Source organism: Dipodomys merriami, unplaced genomic scaffold (genome assembly GCF_024711535.1).
Source record: "Dipodomys merriami isolate MVZ:Mamm:240054 unplaced genomic scaffold, mDipMer1.0.p SCAF_198, whole genome shotgun sequence".
NCBI classification, from domain to species: Eukaryota; Metazoa; Chordata; class Mammalia; order Rodentia; family Heteromyidae; genus Dipodomys; species Dipodomys merriami.
In genome coordinates this window covers 769003-787204 of record NW_027203359.1, presented here as the reverse complement: position 1 = coordinate 787204, position 18202 = coordinate 769003, and the positions used below count along the sequence as shown (strand labels likewise).

At 40.9% G+C, this 18202-nt stretch overlaps 1 protein-coding gene across 2 annotated transcripts in view; it reads right to left on the bottom strand.

Annotated features, from left to right (window-relative positions):
• The window catches only part of Rps6ka5 (ribosomal protein S6 kinase A5), a 152791-nt gene extending 135688 nt beyond the window's left edge, over positions 1–17103 (bottom strand). Inside the window, exon 1 of one of the 2 annotated variants that reach the window (XM_070028560.1) lies at positions 16783–17103. In XM_070028560.1, the coding sequence (XP_069884661.1) occupies positions 16783–16894 (112 nt within the window). In that variant the 5' untranslated portion in view covers positions 16895–17103. Of the gene's footprint in view, positions 1–16452; positions 16584–16782 lie in introns of those variants that run through there. The other variant, XM_070028561.1, reaches the window with a different exon arrangement.
• Between the last annotated feature and the right edge of the window lie 1099 nt (positions 17104–18202).

Below are 18202 nucleotides of genomic sequence, written 5' to 3'. Positions count from 1 at the left end.
ACTTGGACATGAGGGGACAAATAACAAAGACAAACTGGAATTCTAAACACAAAGCTGAAACCCATGAGGACAAGCATGGATTCCATGTCTGTGTCCATCTCTAGGCCTCTGACTTATGTAATGCCTGTGACCTCAAGAAAAGCTGATGGAGGTAGTCTGGGGAGCTGGGGGAGCTGCAGCCTGGGTACTACTCCATGCCAACAACAGGATACAGCAACAATGTGTGGGGGCCATCACCAACCATTAAACAAAGTAAAAGAAACACAGCTGCTGCTTCATTTCTACCCTCCAATCTCACTCAAAATTTTTCTGTGGTCAGTGCTCACCCCAACTCCAGAAGGGAGCTCTGGGAAACATCATTTCAGTTCAGTTCAGTTCAGCTGATACAGTACAAACTCATCTCCTCAGCTCTGCTATCCTTACGATTAAATCCTGGACCTGGGCTTTTGTTTGTTGGTTTCAAGATAGGGTCTCGCTGTTTTATGGCCATAAACATTGAGGATCTTTCCAAATGTTGCTTGTATATGTCTTCTTTTCACAATATGCAATAGTAACTGGCTAACGGTTGTTTCTAAGGTCCATCAACTAAGAGCCCTTACAATCACCACCTTCCCCCTAGAGCTACAACATAAACCCAATTCTTTACCTTCCATCCAGTACTAGTCCTTTGAGTCTTAGTAACCAGGCACCAAATGTGAGGGGTTATCAGTCATTACTGCCACCTACAATGGGGTCCTTGCAACAGGTTCATCAGTGAATAATCCCATTCTCATATTCCATCCAGGGATATGCTTTCTAGAGCCATTTCAGACCCTATCCATCTTCACCTGGACTCACATGTGAGTGGTTTATTTAAGAGGTTATCCCAGTGCACAAGGAGGAGGAATGGAAAGTGAAACAAGGAATAAGAAAAAAACAATTCAAGGACCTATTATCAACGCAATCTCATCTGGACTTTTTTTTTTTTTTTTTTTTTTTTTTTTTTGTCGGCCGTGGGGCTTGAACTCTGGGCCTGGGCGCTGTCCCTCAGCTCTTCAGCTCAAGGCGAGCGCTCTACCACTTGAGCTACAGCGCCACTTCCGGTTTTCTGGTGGTTTATTGGAGATTGGAGTCTCACGGTCTCTCCTGCCCGGGCTGGCTTTGAACCGCGATCCTCAGATCTCAGCCTCCTGAGTAGCTAGGATTACAGGCGTGAGCCACCAGCGCCCGGCTCATCTGGACTTTTTTAAAGAACATATGGAAGGCCTCTCAGAATTTTCCACTGCAAAATCAATACAGAAATTGTATATCATCATCTCCCACATCCTATCAGCTTAGGGCTACCTCACTGCAACATTAATACACTTGTGTTTCTGGAATGTAGGTTTGTGCTTTCTGAGTCAGCCTCCATAACCAGGGTCCTAAGACTCAGAGCAGGAGTCAAAGTCCTGGCATGGAAAACAGAAAGTATACAGCACATATGCCTGAGGATAAATGCCATCAACATAAAGTGAGGTGATACTGACTCAGAACTGTTTGTCACAACTACAGCCGGACTCCAGTGAGGCAGACAAGTGGGAGATTGTGTACCACAGGTGTCAGGTACAATACCCATCACACAGGTGTGACACTTCTGCCTCTGAAATGTTGGGCAGAAACCTCACACAAAAAGCTCAATACATGGGGGGAGGGGGGAGGCTGGGAAGGGATGTGAAGGGTAAACAAAGGAGGAGGCTGCAATGCTTGGTAAGAAATGTATGCATTATCCTGCCCACGTAATTGTAACTCCTCTGTACAGTATGTTCACAAATAAAATTAAATTAAATTTAAAAAAAAAGCTCAATACATGGTAGTTATTACCATTAGGTTAGACACTGGACTAACCCTGTGATAATGGCAATGATGAGAGAGAAAGAAATAGAGATATTTCACAATTACAATTGACACAACAGGGACAGTAATTGGGTGAACAGGAAGAAAAGTAGGGTACTAGTAAAATAGATAATGGTCACAAAACAAAACATAGAAAGCTGGTGGAAGAAGACTTGTTTAGCTTGAAAGACTAAGGTCCCTGTAGACTATCCAAATGTTTTGTATTGATTGCACTATTGGATATAATTGGTGCAGAGCACAAGAAAGCAATCTAAGCTGAAAATAGAGACTTGGGTAATAGCTCAAGCCATGATAATACCTTGATTCCCCAGGAAGAACAGGTATAGTTACAAGAAAAGAAGATCTAAGTAGGAAAAGTGGGTCTACAGGTTATCAATATTATAGAGAAAAGCAAAGGGACATCAGCCAATGGAAGGGGGTGGGGCAGCCAGTGAGAGAGGAGAACCAGGGAGAAGAGCAGAGACTGCTACTAGGCAAAGGGATATTCATCAGTACCAACACTGCTACTAGACAAAGTGACATTAGTTGATGCCAACACTTAGCACCAGTTGCTCTAAAGAAGTGATGTCTGCTCTGAACTGAGACATTCCACTAGAGTAGGAAAAGGTAGTAGTCCCTTTAGTAAGTAACTGAACAGGTCTGATGCAGTGACCGAGACGGAAGCCTAATGTTACTGTACATTGAGGAGTGAATGGGAGATAAAGAAGCAGAAAACCACTGGAATAAACTGTTCCTTCAAAATCTGGTGAAAAGGGGAGTGGTGTTCAATAACTAGAAGGCCACAAATGATTTTTCTGTTTGTACTGCAAGACTCAAATGTATTTATGTAAAAGGCAAAAATGGAATGATGTCTGAGGAAGATGTTTTAAATATTTGTAGAACACAATCTGACTCAATCAGCTTTATTTAATATGTTCGCATTTGCTTTTAATATACCTATCAGAAAGTGTAGATTCAGCATCTCATTTCCTGGGATAAACCTACTAAGATTATAAAATAGCTTTTCTTATAAAACCTTGTTCTTTCTTATTCAACATTACAAAACATAAGCTTCTTGGGCTAATTTAGTTCCAGTCAAAAGGTGACAATTGTATTCAGTGAGAATTCGGCTATTTGAAGTTTGGTGAGAACCTTTTTGTGGGGGAAGGGGGAGGAAGAATTATAAGGCAATTTATTAGATCCATAGTTAGGAGGTGCCCAGTGCAGTACAGTATTGAGAGCTCATGCATAATACTGAATCCCAAAATTTTAACTGGTCTACAAGGCCCAATTAGCCAATTCTAGCAAATAAATGCATGAGAGCTGGAAAACTGCTAGCACATAAAGTTCCTTTTAACTGCCAGGTGGTAAGCTATTCTGAAGCTATTTAGATTTGTGGTTGGGCCTCAAACCATGCCTCTGGACAGCATTCTGCGGGTGGCAGAACAAAGTTATATTTAATATCTGTGTACTTTTAAAACAATGCTGCCCACTTTTCTCCTATTGCCGGGGTCGCTTGCCTTGGAGACTCACTGTACTTTTTGTGTATAAAACAGTGGTGTTTATTTAGTCAAGTGATTCTGGAATTACATGACGGAGCCAATATGAAAACAGAGTCAGTAACAACAAATGATTATAAAGTGGTAATAAACAGCCTTTTTTTCCAATACATGTACCAAATAAATTTAATTTAGAACTGAACTAAAAATATAAAACACTTCAAAAAGAAGTAACAGAACATTAAGCTTCCTAAGAATTTTGGCATGACCCAGAGAACATGTTTCAGGGACTGACCTTGTGGAAAACAGAAGCATGTCAATGGCTGTGTCTGAAAACCTTTTCCTGTAAGTTGTTCTTCAACATTCTAGAAGCTTTCACTGTGCAGCATGTAAGTTTTGAGTCAACTCTCTGGGTGTTTTTTCTGTAACTAGGAAAATTTTTTATCAAAGATCAGAATAACAAGTTTTTTTAGACAATGAAGCTTTTCTCCCTGAATAAGAAATTGCTTTAACAATTCATTAAAAAAAAAAAATCTATGGGGGGGGGGACGGGATGGGAAGGGGAAACAAAGGAGGAGGCTACAATGCTTGATAAGAAATGTACTCATTATCTTGCCCATGTAATTGTAACCCCTCTGTACAGTATTTTCACAATAAAAAAAAAAATCTATGCCCTAAAAGCTTTTTTATCTCCTAAGCACTTGTATCCTCTCCTTCCTCCCTCCTATTCTAAAACTCATATGGGGACCAGACCCTGCTCATGTGTTCTAAATTCTACCTCCTCTCAGGGGTATTGACACTATCACCTATGCCCTCCCTGAAACCTACAGTCCTCTTAGCTACATTCCTCTCTTCAATCCCCCCAAACAAGGTCTGCCAAAAATTATCTTCATTTGTATTCACTTCTCAACCCATTTCAATCCAGCTTCTTCCACCAAAATATTCTTGATAAAACAACTTGCTGTTGAACAGAATTCCCCCACCCCTACCCCCACCCCCAGCATCTTCTCTTCTGGGCTTCCACAAGTTTCCTAGGTTTTCTCTATCCTTTTCTCCTGGCTCTTCTCCTTCTATATTCTTTCTCAGTAGTTCCTTTTCTAACCCTTCCTTACATTTTGGAGTGTTCAGGGCTCAGTTCTAAGTCCTCTTCCTCTCTATTCTACAATCTCTCCTGAGGTGATCTTTCTTATTGGTGTACAGTGACCATAACACCAGGATTCTTAAATGCAGCCTGGACCTCTTTTCTAAGTTTCTGACTCATAGCCCACTGCTGACCACAAAGCAGTTACAAAGATGTGACCAGCAGACAGACTGCTGCAGTTTCAAAACCAAATTTTTCTACTTACTTCCTGGATAACCCTGGGAAATTTGATAACCAATCTAAGACTTAAGTTTCCCCATTTGCAAAGCTGGAATAAGAACAGCAGTACTTACTTTACAGGGTTACTATGTGGTATAAATGAGTTGATTATATAACACATAACAAGGTTTCATCATCTATAATTACTATTACCATTCAGATCCATTAGAGTATGTCAAAGGCCTCTCAAACTTGCTTTGATCAGTTAAACTGTTCCCACCTTTTAATGTATTTCCCCTAGTTTACCACCTGGAAAGTCTAAGATACCCCAAGGACACTACCTTTCAAATAATCACTTTCCTCTGAGTGAATATGATGAGATGCTATTTCTTGTAATAAAGGGATTCTGTACATGGGAAGTACCAAATCAGCTGGTCTTATAATAGAAAAATCATCCAAGTAGGCCTAACCTAATCAAAAAAGCCCCTTTAAATCTGGACCTATATACCAGAGGGGATCCAGAAGTCACAAGTTAAAGCGCTGGAATTAACTGACATACTTTCACTGACTTTAAGTAGAAGGGCCATCAGAGAAAGAATATTGGGTTCTAGACAGTGACTCCTAGTTAACAGTAAAGAAACTGGGGGGGCTACGAAGGTGGCTCAGTGGTAGAGTGCTTGCTTTGCATGCATGAGGCCATGGGTTCGATTCCTCAGCACCACATAAGCAAAAAAAGCCGGAAGTGATGCTATGGCTCAAGTGGTAGAGCACTAGCCTTGAGCTGAAAGGCTGAGGGACAGTGCCCAGGCCCAGAGTTCAGGACCACAACCAACCAAAAAGAAAAGAAAAGAAACTGGAACCTCAGGATGACAATCACAGAAACTAAATTCTTTCAACAAGCATGATCTTGAAAGTAGATTTTTAGTAGTTAACTTGGATAAATCCTTGCTGCCAGCCTTGTGAAACCCTGAAGAAAGAGCCCAGCCAGGTCCTAACGACTTCTAAACAATCCAAGTATGAGCTCGGTAAAAGGGAGCTACTATAAGCCACCCGTTTGTAATTTCTTATGCAGCAATAAAAAATTAATAACCTATCTCAACAAGAAACATCTTCAAACATACTCGTTCTAGCCAGTATCATGATCTGTTCAATACACTATCATGTTCTGTTCATTCTGTCTCTTAAACACTTCTCAAACATATTCACAGTTCTTGATCTCAATTATCACCTAATCCAAATCATTACACTCCATCCAAATTTCTACAAGAGTCCCTAGCTGGGGTTCTTTCATCCATCCTCCTCACAGCAATGGGAATCCCCAAGCAAAACTAATCTCATCATTTCTCAACGGAAAATCTTTCAATGGCTTCACAATGGATACAAGGCCTGACACTTAACCTAGTAAACCTTCCATTAAATGGCCCTACCTACCTTTCCACAGCCATATCCTGAGACTCACCTGCTGGGATATGATGCTCAAGTCAGAGGCCTTTCCTCCAGTCACCTAGTGTGCCAAATCACTTCTTACTTTTAGACCACCTGTACTGCATCCTTTGACAGAAATCCTGTCCCCCCATTTTTCACCCCACTAATAGCCAGGGCCTCTGCTTAAACATTATGCTTCACAGAAGCTTTCCCTCATCCAGCACAGTATCAGGTCACACAATTAGGCTCTGTCACAGAATCCTATACTTCTTCAGCATTTACCACAATCACAATCATATAGTTCCATGATTATGCATGTAAGGTCAATGATTATTCTCAATGATGATAGCCATGTCTTATTTGTTCCATATTAAAACCAGCATCTAGGGCAATGGGTAATCAATACCCTCAATGGAAAAATACAACTGTGGCTGTTTCACACAATGGCAAAATTAGGTCAAAGTTATGGGTTTCATTTGTGTGTGGCCTCATTAGATTTGTTCCATTCCAGCCCTACTTACTATGTTTCCTTACGAACAAATGACATAAAAGAAAAATATGATCTTGCTCTATGGTCATGGAAGTAGACTAGGGCAAAGATACTGCTTAAATTCTGTTCACACATTCCTAACGCAACAAAATATTTAGATACGAAGTTCAACATTCTCCTTATTACACGTTTTAAATACTTTTTTTCCTTAAAAAGCATAGTATCTTGCCTGAGATTGTCAATGTGGTTAGAAAACACAGTGCTTCAATTGACTGAATTTTCCAGTTAAGGATGAGATATTCCACTTATTTAGCAAACAGTCTGGTACAATGACAGCCCTGTGCATAAGCACCACCTTTTTGCCTCTAAAATTTTTAAGAATCTTATTGATTTATCATTTTGTATGTTTTTTTCCAAAATCAAAAGTGTTACTAATTACAGGCCTCACCTTTGTTTCCCCTTTAGGATAAATATAAAAATAGTGGGGGGAAAAAAGTATATGAACAAAGATTTTACTTAAGAAGCAAAATACAGAGAGAAAAATCAAATATTCTCCGTATTACTTATGGCATTTATGCATGGATTTAAATATACTTAAACATTTACTTAAGTCCTTTTGGGAACTAACAAAATATGTAAGGTAAATTATTATATTAATAATTTAGCATAAGTAAAGGAAGAAGAGAAATAAGAATAAAAATAGACACACAAATGGCACCAGAAGGAAACCCCAGAGGCAGGCCCAGTCACAATGTCAAATGGCCTGGGCCTGGGTCTTTCATGCTACCAACTTAATCAGAAACTCTGGCCCAGAAAAGCACCCAGAGCATTCCTATTAAAAAAAAAAAAAAAAAAAAAACAGAAGAGGCTGGGAAGGTGGCTCAGTGGTAGAGTGCTTGCCTTGCATGCATAAGGCCCTGAGTTCGATTCCTCAGCACCACATAAGCAGAAAAAGCTGGAAGTGGTGCTGTGGCTCAAGTGGTAGAGCGCTAGCCTTGAGCTGAAGTGCTGAGGGACAACATCCAGGCCCAGAGTTCAAGCCCCACGACCCACAAAAAAAAAAAAAAACAGAAGAGTTGGTCAGTTAGGCTTGGTTTTAAGATCAGAAAAAAAATGTTTCCCTTGGAGAGTACTAAGGAAGAGAGAATAACACTGTAGTTCTACAAGGAAAAATACCTGTTAACATTTTTCTACTAAAATAATTGTTTAAATAATTGTTTCATGTCTTGTTATCACAGGACCTCATGCCAGGGGAGAGGGGCATTTCCTAGTTAATCCAGTCTTAAGCAAGATAGCTAGCCTCCTATTGCTCCTACAAGATTAATTTTTTTTTTGGAGGGTGGGGTCAGTTACAGGGCTTGAATTCTGGGTCTACATACCGTCCCTGAGCTCCTCAGCTCAAAGCAAGTGCTCTACCACTTGAGCCACAGAGCCACTTCTGGTTTTCTGGTGGTTTATTGGTGCCTTTCCTACCCTGGCTGGCTTTGAACCTCGAGCTTCAGATCTTAGCCTCCAAAGTAACTAGGATTACAGGCCTAAGCTACCGGCACCCAGCCTACAAGATTAATATTAATAACACAAATCTGTTTTCTTACAGTTCTGGATCTCATAAGTCTGAAGCTAACATCAAGGTGATGGCAGAGCTGCATTTCTTCACAAGAAAATCAGCTACCCAGTTTCCAGAGGCTACTCATATCCATGGACAATGATTTCACTCTTATCTTCTGATTCTTTGTGATCTGTGTTTTTATCTCTCTCTCTGCTTCTCACATCACGTTCTCTGTCTTCTTCTTACCTGTGGGATTACACTGGGTTCCTCTATATTACCCTAAGATAATCTCCCTACTTCAGGATACTCAATCATCACACCTGCAAAGTCTCTTAGCCATGTAACATGTAACATATTCACAGGGTTCCAGAGAATATATAAGATATGGGCATCTTTTGAAAGGAGAGGAGAAAGGGCTCATTATTCAGCCTTCCACACAAGACTTGTCACTTACTTTATGGCTACCTAAAATGTAAGGATAGTATATCAGAAAAATGTATACACTATTAAGAGCCATAGTGGAAAGCTTAAAAGTTTTTTTAAATGAAAGAGCTAATGATAGACTTCTTTTAGTACCAAATTCACTTTCTATATTCCAAATGACATGATATTAAAATATTATTTACGCAGCTTTTGTCAAGAACACACTGAGTACATAAAAAGAAGCACACCTACACAAAAGCTTGAGTGTGAAATAAAATAACTGCAATACAAAGTACTGTACTAAAACTCAAGAACTTTATCACCCAATTCTCCTCTTAGTCATAGGAAGAAATTCCTAATGAATGCTTAGAAAAAGGAAAAAATGAGATAGGTCACTCAAACTTTAGGGATATATGAAGTTCAGATAACTAGTTTGATTTCAGGGAGAACAGCTACACCTGAACCAAGAGGGACACTGCTAGAAACAAACACAATGAGAGCAAGATTCTATTTTAGGCCCTGTTCATGCTCCCTGACAAACAAGATAAAGGTAGGAGTGATCGATTACATCTTTGAGGTGCACAAAAATCTGTAAATCATTAAATGAACTCAAAGGCAATAACTGTGACAACTCCTCTCCTCCCACTACATTTGGGGATTGACATCTCTCAACAGTATCTTTAATTGTAAAATTCAACCAACTCATGATGTTCCTTAGAGAAGCTTTCACCAAGTATCAGCTTCACATTCACAGGGAAAATTCAACCATGCCCAGCAAACCACTCCATCAAACCAATCCCATCTCCTGCATGATTTGATTTCACGATAGTTCCTTGAAATAAAGGTTACTGTTGGGTCTGATACCACATTAGATCTATGCACTGCAAATACAAAATATTTTTCTATCACCCTGGACATGAAGACTGTGAAGCCATTCTCTTGGTCCAAAACAGTTTATTTTCTCAAACTTTGGAACCTATGATTGAATGTTCCTTTTCTGATGCTAAAGAATCAAGTTAGGGTAGTGTAAATACTTACTCCTCTTTTAACCTTCCCAGTGTGTCTAAAAAAACTAAAAAGGTCTTGAGTTCTACCTATCTTTTCAAAGTAAATAATGTACATATTATAAAATATAGGATAAGTACATACTGGTTCATATTTAGTATACAAAGAAGAGCTGCAGTATACTTACAGATAACTAAGATTGTCACTGAAATTGTTGAATTTATCTTACTATAGGCAACAGTTGTATGCTTAAGGAACTAATTACAAATTAAATCATTATGAAGCCATACTCAAAAAGCAACAGATGGGCTTGGAAGGTGGCTCAGTGGTAGAGAGCTTGCCTTGCATGCATGAGGTCCTGGGTTCGATTCCTCAGCACCACATAAGCAAAAAAGAAAAAAGCCAGAAGTGGCGCTGTGGCTCAAGTGGTAGAGCACTAGCCTTGAGCTGAAGTGCTGAGGGACAGCCCAGAGTTCAGGCCCCACGACGGACCCCCCCAACACACACACCAAAAAAAAGCAACAGACAACTGCTGTTTTTCAGTAGTATTCTATATGAATCTTTTTGTGAAGCGACATGATCTTCACAAGTAAATCACCATTCCTGACATCTGACTATCCCTTAGAAATTCTAATAAGTACTTTGGATAGTACTTAGTCCAACACCTTTGCTTCACAGATGAGAAATCTTGAGCTAAATGACTTATTCCAAGTCACACACCAGGATGGAGGCCTGGCTCAAGTGGCAGAATACTAGTTAAGTGAGTGAGTTAAAGCTGAGTTCAAATCCCAGTACACAAATAAAAATAAAATGATGTATGCATGTGTGTGTGTCACACTGAAAATTAGCAGCAGAATATGAACAACCCCTAACAACTGTTAAATCTTACTTTAAAAACCCTAAACAAGAATGCCAGTAACCAAACAAGTGAAAAAAAGTTGGCAAAAAGCAGTCAAGAACATTTCTGGGAAACTAGACTATACAGAAGGAGAACACACACACACACACACACACACACACACACACACACACACACACACACACACACACACACACACACACACACACACACACACACACACACACACACACACACACACACACACACACACACACACACACACACACACACACAGAAAATACAACCACTTAAATGAATACTGATGCAAAAATCTCAAGAGAATCCTAGCAAACTGAAACCAGCAACATATAAAAAGATTGCATACCACAATAATAAAGAAATTATACCAGGAATGCAAGGTTAATGTAACATCCAAAAAGTAATCTAGGTAATAAACCACATTTCAAAAAAAAAAAACTTGCATTATCCCAAAAGATAAAGAAAAGGCATCTGATCCACTAACAGTCTTTTATGATTTAAAAGAAACATCCAAATAGTAAAAACACAAAAATAAAAACTTTCTCAACCAAGAACATTTACAAAAAAACCCAAGCTAACCTTAGGCTTTATGGTAGAAGACTAATGTTTCTCCTTTAACATCAGGAACAAGGGAAGGATGTCTGTTCTTGCTGATTCTATTGAATACCATGCTTAATGTTCCGGCCAGGGCAATTAAATAAGAAAAGAAAAGAAAAGGCATTGAGACTGGAAAGGAAGAACTAAAACTACTATTCACCGATAACATGATCTTATAAATAAAAAAATTCCAAGGCATCCACTAAAGTATTATTAAAACTAGTAAACTAGGTTAGAAAAGTTGCAGGATATGGGTCTCTAGATACTTGAAATGAGCAATCCAAAAATTAAAGTATAAAAATAATTCCTTTTACAATATTAGAAAAAGAATAACATAAAAATAAAGTTAGCAAAAGAAGTACAAACATACTCTGAAAACTACAAAATATTGTTGAAAAATGAAAATTAATCTTAATAAATGGAAAGACATCCTATGTTCAAGGCTCAAAAGAATTAACATTTCTGAAACAGCAATGCTCAAAACTGACCTATAAATTCAACTCAATCCCTTTTAGAACTTTGCCCAGCTAGCTTCTTTACAGAAATTAATAAGCGGACCCCAAATCCATAGGGGAAATCATGACCTTGGATTAGTCATGATTAAACATAGAACAAGGAAAAAAAATAACACAGGCACATTGCATTTTATCAAAATCAAAGACTTCTTTGCTTCACAGGTCTCCATCAAAAAAGAAAAAAGGAAAGTTAAGAGGAAGGAAAAATGAAAGGACAACTCACTTTATGGAAGAAAATAATTGTGACCCTATATCTGAATAAAGTATTCACACATTAAGAATAAATATTCTCAATAGACAAATCAGCCAATTGAAAAATGGGCAAAAAACAGGCATAAGCATTTTGCCAAAGACACAAATGGCCAAAAAGTGCTTGAAAAGACGTTCAACATAATTAGGAAAATTTGCATCAAAACCATAATGAAAAAACTTTACCTCTTCAAGGATGGTAGAAGCAGTGAGACAATAACAGGTGTTAGCTTTAGCTATACTTGCAGAAAAACACAGCCACAATATATTAGTGGTGGAAATGAAAAACACTTTGGGTGTTTCTTACAGAATAGAACATAGATTCCATGTAACACAACAATTTTACTGTTGGTAAATTCCCAAGACATAGGTATACACAAAAAATGTCCACAAATATACTTAACAATATTATTTAAATAACTAAAAGGCATAAATACCCAATGTCAATCAACTGAAAAAGGGATGGACAAAATATGGTATATCTATTACATTGTAATACAATTCGTTAACCACAAAAAGAGGAAGTACTGACATAAGTTACAACGTGGATAAATCTTAAAAACAATGTTTAGTGAAAGAAGCCAGTCACTGAAGACCACAATTACATAATGATGTTATAATGAGATACTATTATAGCTAATACATAAAAAATAGAAAATAGATCAGTGATTGGTTGCCTATAGCTAGGGTTAAGTAGTGAGAATGTAACTAATTAATGTTAGTGGGCATGTAGTTTCTTTTTAGAGCAATGGAACTATTCTAAAATTAGATTGTAGTGATGACTATATATCTCTGTAATGATGCTAAAATTTGTGGATTTGTACAGTGATTTATGTGGCACACAAATCACATCTCAATAAAGCTCTTCAAGAAAAAACATACTGTGGCTTTCACCTTAGTATCTCTTGGATTACTAGTTCTGGGAGAAACAAGTTATTATGTCATGAGGACATTTGAATAGCCTTATGCAAAGGTGTATATGACAAAGAACTAAAGAATCCTGCCAAAAGTATATGAGTACACCATTTTGGAAGGAGAACTTCCAGCCCTGGGAAGTCTTCAGTAACTACAGTCCTGGCCATTGTCTTGATTGGAATCTCATGAATATCCCAACGACACAACCATGAAGCTAAGCAACACTAAATTCGTGACCCACAGAAATTTTGTTACTTTAAGTTATTTGTGCTTAGTAATTTGTTATGTACAACAGATAGTCTTCCTCCACTGTCCTTAGTGTTAGGCTCTCTCTCCTAATGACAGAAAATCTAAGGATGTATCTTTCTAGTAGTTCCTTCTCTTCTGAGTTTAGCTGACCCCCATCCATATATTTACTGTAGCTAATGTCATGTTGGTAGAGCACAGTCCAATCATCTAGCTTTAGCTGAATGAACCAAAAGTAGATACCTGACCAAAAATAAGTCAATCAAGTCCCCTGAGACTTTTCTAATTGAAACTGAAAAAGGGACAGTGTCTTTTCAGTACCTGAAGCCGTAAGATGTAAAACCTGGGAGCTCCCAGCAGCATAATTTTTCCCATGCAGGAAAAGGTGTACAGCAATGGAGAAGAATTAAGCCATCATATACACAGACTCAGATACACAGTACAGATGAGAAGTCTCATTCTAATGATTCCTTGTGCAGCCATTCTTCCAGTGGAGAGCCTGTCTATATCTTGTAATCCCAGCCATCAAAAGAGCATCATTGAATAAATAAGTGAATGAGATAACCCAATAATCCCTCCAATGATACTCCCCTTTTCTCATTGTTCAATTTTCTCATTGTTCAGTTATAGTTGATCATTTAAAAGCTAAAAGACAAAATCTCTCTTGTGCTAGCTTTAGACTTTATAGATTTATTACAATACTTATGATAATATATGCTAATCACTAGTTTTTATGGCTCCTTCTACTGCCAGAGCATTTTCTTAGCCATTTTTGGTAACATCAATTCTAATCTAGAAAACAGAAAGTACTCAAAAAGTTATGTTTAACTGATCTTCTTGATACCATAATATACATTCTCCAGCTTTCACAGTACAACATCAATTTATCAAGTACCTAACATCTGCAAGGCAGGAGACTACAGTAATTGATCAGATCTGTTTCTACATTTTCATTCTGGGTGAATTCACTCATCAACTATCAGATTACCTACCATATGCCAGAGCTACAAACCAGAAAAAGTACTTGATAGGACTCAAGGACTTTACTGTCTAGCTCAGACAAGTGAATGATTTTTTCATAGTATTGTGTGTTAATTGTTCCTGAGGAGGCTAGAAAACAAGGATTACAAAGAGTTTACACTCTGCTTGAAAAGGTAGGACATATACAGAAAAGACAATATAACAAAGTGTGTGACACAATCACCAAACAAGTGTTTTCTGTTCCAAGTTACACTAAACTAATATATACACACACAACACACACCATTACCATATAATACTGTTTGGAATAATTTCTTTTTTGGGGGGTGGGGGTCCGTTCGTGGGGCCTGAACTCTGTCCCTCAGCTCTTCAGCTCAAGGCCAGCACTCTACCACTTGAGCCACAGCGCCACTTCTGGCTTTTTTCTTTTTGCTTATGTGGTGCTGAGGAATCGAACCCAGGGCTTCAGGCATGCAAGGCAAGCGCTCTACCACTGAGCCACCTTCCCAGCCCTGTTTGGAATAATTTCTAGATTTACATTTAACCAGCAACTCCCAGTGATTACTCTGGACAAAGCAACGTGCTTAGCATTTTTCCAACAACGTCTCATTCAATTTTCATATTTTGCTGATAAAAGTAAGTCTGCAAGAGTGAAGTGAGTTGCCCAAGTCTACACAGCTATAAGTGTCTTCCAATTCATGTCCAGGCAAGCCATGCTATTTGGTTTATATAACTGAAGCAATTTCAGATCCTTACATTGGCTTTTATTGCTTTTTTTTTATTTTGCTCCTTCCATGGCATACAATCACATTCTACACATCTCTTATCACCAACTACCAACCTGATATGATCTTATGCTTGTCCACATGTCAAGAGGGGACCACATCAGATCAAATTACTATAGTGCCTATTATAGCATCATATGCTGAGCAGAGCTCACACAGTTGGCTGAAGATGAGCAGTTCTCTCAGTTTATATTTTAACAGTGCTTTTGACCACTACATCCGGGCAGTTGTTCAAGTGTTTGGCAATAAATCGAAATGACTCTTCATTTTCTTTGACAGCTAACAGTAATAAATGATAAAAAAAATCTTATCTAAAATGCAAACTTGAAGGTGATGATTCAGTTCATAGGGAAGAGGAAATAAAGCAGTACTCACTGATTTCTATAGAGCTAGCATTATATTTAAAACCCAGGAACTGAGCAGTTGGTTGGCTACTACAAGTGTGTTGCTTCCTGGTCACTGTTGCATCATAGTCAATGACTGAGGAGTATCTGACTTCAAGTAGTTTTTGCAGTATTGTACAATTCTACATATACCAAAGAGTGAATCATTATGTAAGATAAGGGGAAAAAACTTTACAAAATCTTTACACCTACTCTCATGGAAATCAGCTATTAATACTGGAATCATGGATACTAAAATTAATAGCTTAAAAAAACACATCAATTGAGCTGGGTGCCAGTGGCTCACACCTGTAATACTAGCTACTCAGGAGGCTGAGAATCACAGTTCAAAGCCAGCTCTGTCAGTAAAAGCCCATGAGATTCTTATCTCCAATTACCAACAACAAAAATGCTAAGTGAAGGTGTTGCTCAAGTGGTACAGCACTAGCCTTGAGTACAACATCTCAGGGACAGAACCCAGCCCTGAGTTCAAGCCCCAAGACATACATACATACACACACACACATCAATTAAACTGAGAGAAAACTTAAACCAATGGAACCTATACAAAATATACTAGGAACTCAAAAATATTATAGAGTGGTCCAAGGACATTACAGATTCAAAATGATAAAAAAAAGAATGATGTCTTAAAAATGAATGCTGAATTTGGCATCTCATAAAAGTCACTAGGAATGCTAATAAATAATCTCATTAGAAATTAGAAAACTAAAGGAACCGTAGAACAGAGCTAACCATACAATCGGTTCAGAGACAAGGTAAGGTGAACTAGGTGCACTGCTGAAACCAGCTATTTAAGCTCTATGTCTACATAATAAAGGCTATTTCAATAGGCCAAAGCCAGGGTGTCAAAAATAAAATCAATCCAAAGTGTACTGATGGGTCTGGATAAGCACTTACATATCCGAACGACGCAGACTTACACAATGAAAAAAGTAATTTAGCCAGTACGAGGCTTTAGAGCAACTCTGGGGATCTCAAACAGGAGAACGGGAAGCGCCAAAGCCTGCTAGCTAGTTAGTGAGTCCCCTTCACCTAGAGCTTCAAACAGGTAGAGCCTGCACTCTCAAGGGACCTCTGCAAGAAATCCAAGGGCAAGTATAGGATTTCATGATAACTGCAGAGAAAAAAACGCTCAGTCCCAGAGCACTCCGAAGACCGGCCTCGTGGAACGCCCTGGAGACGATCCTCCACCCCACTTAGCTGTCACAGGATCGCGGCCCCGTGGGTAAGGGTTCCCGAGCCCCCGCCAGGACCCGGGTAAGGACAGCAGGAAGGGAGGCGAGGCGAGGCTCGCCCCGAATGAAGCGCCCTCGCCTCACCCCCAGGAAGGCGCACCTTTCACTCCAGACGGGGTGCCGTGACGGGCGCGTCACGCGCGCGGGCAGGGGCGCGAAGGCATCCTCCGCGACCAGTGCCTCCAGCGGCCGCCGCCGGGGCCCCGGCGCCACCCGCTGCAGGAAAACTTTGGGCTGCCTTCCCAGAACGCGCCCCGGTCGTCCCGGGACCCCCCGGGCTCCCGCCCCGTGCGCCAGGCCCCGCCCCGGGCCCGCCCCTCGGCACGGCAGCTCCGGCCCGCGCCCCCAGCCCGCGCGGGCCCCTCACGGAACCCCCCCCTCCGGCGCGCCCCCGCGCCCAGTCCCTTCAGCGCCCGGCGGGGACGCTCACCGGTCCGCAGCTCGTGCTTGACCGTGAGGAGCCGCTCGCCGCCGTCGCTGCCGTCCCCGCTGCTGCCCGCGGCGCCGCCGCCGCCGCCGCCGCCGCTGCCCTCCTCCTCCATCTTCTCCTTTTCTCCGATCCCGCGCGTCGCTCCGATGGAAACACGCGAGACAGCGGGGGTCCGTCCCCTCACAGCCCCGGCTGCAGCCCCGGGAGCCGGGGCGCGCGTGGCAGCTCCACAACTCGGACGCCGAGACGAGTCTCTTTCCCGCTCTGTCCGCGCGACTCCAGCCTCCGCCTCCTCCCCCTTCGGCGGGCACCGCTAGTACCGCGCAACCAAGCCGCCCCCTGCTCCGCCGCCGCCTCCTCCAGGCCGCTCCGCCCACAGCCAGCAAGGTAGGGGAGCCATGGAGCCGCCATCGTCTATTGGGCGCGAGGCGCGCGCGTCTGCCAGCGCTGGCTTCTATTGGCCAATTCTCTCTGACGTTTCACGAGCCTCCCCGCCCCACTCCTCGAATTGTTGTTGCTTGGCGGGGAGGCAGCAGTGAGAGGAGTGCGGCCTCTCGGATTGGTGAGACCTAAGATTGGGCTCCGCCCATTTCCATCAATGCGCAAGCGCAATCCAAGCCTTGCTTTCCCTGACCTCCCCGGGAGCGGTCACACCCCTTATTCCCCAGCTTCCATCTGTTAGTAAACAGTGTCTAGTAGTCAGGAGGCTCTCGGGGTCTGTGATTGGCTACTGTTGAAAGAGGCGGGGAGGGATGATTGGAACGTTCGGTCCGCCAATCACCGCAGACAGAGGCGGGGCCTAGAGGAAAGCGCTTGTTACCCACGTGTTTGCACACAGCCTCGGAATCTCAGACAGTGGTACCCACAGACACACGTGCGTGACTGTCCGAAAAATGCCGTGGCCAAAAAAAGGTGTTATTTGCAGGAGTGATCCCAAAACAAGTTAAGTGGACTCTTAAACATTACAAAATTCACAGTCCTATCCCTCCCTTTCCATGGGGAATTTTGCACACACACAAAAATCATTTCTACTGAACTCTGTTGGGCACCAGGAGGATACAGAGATTAAGAAAATAGAACATTAATGACTAACTCCTGGAAACTTCGGTGGAACGTGAGAAACCGACAACCTGAGTAATATACACAGGAGAATTTGAAATGAAATAGTAGTACAGTACAGAGCGTTAGAAACTCTCACGGATGACAGTAATTATTCTCAGAGGAGCTGGGGGCTGGGGGGAGGAGGGAAGGGAGGAATGAGTTCACAGAAGTATTTGAATAGGATTAGAAATGCCAGCATCAGAGAGATGGTAACTGAGCATAAACCTAGGGTAAAGAAGCCAAAGAGGGTGACAAAAGTAGATGGAAGTATGATGGGAGAGAAACAGTTGAACAAGTGAGGAAAGAGAATGGAGAACCT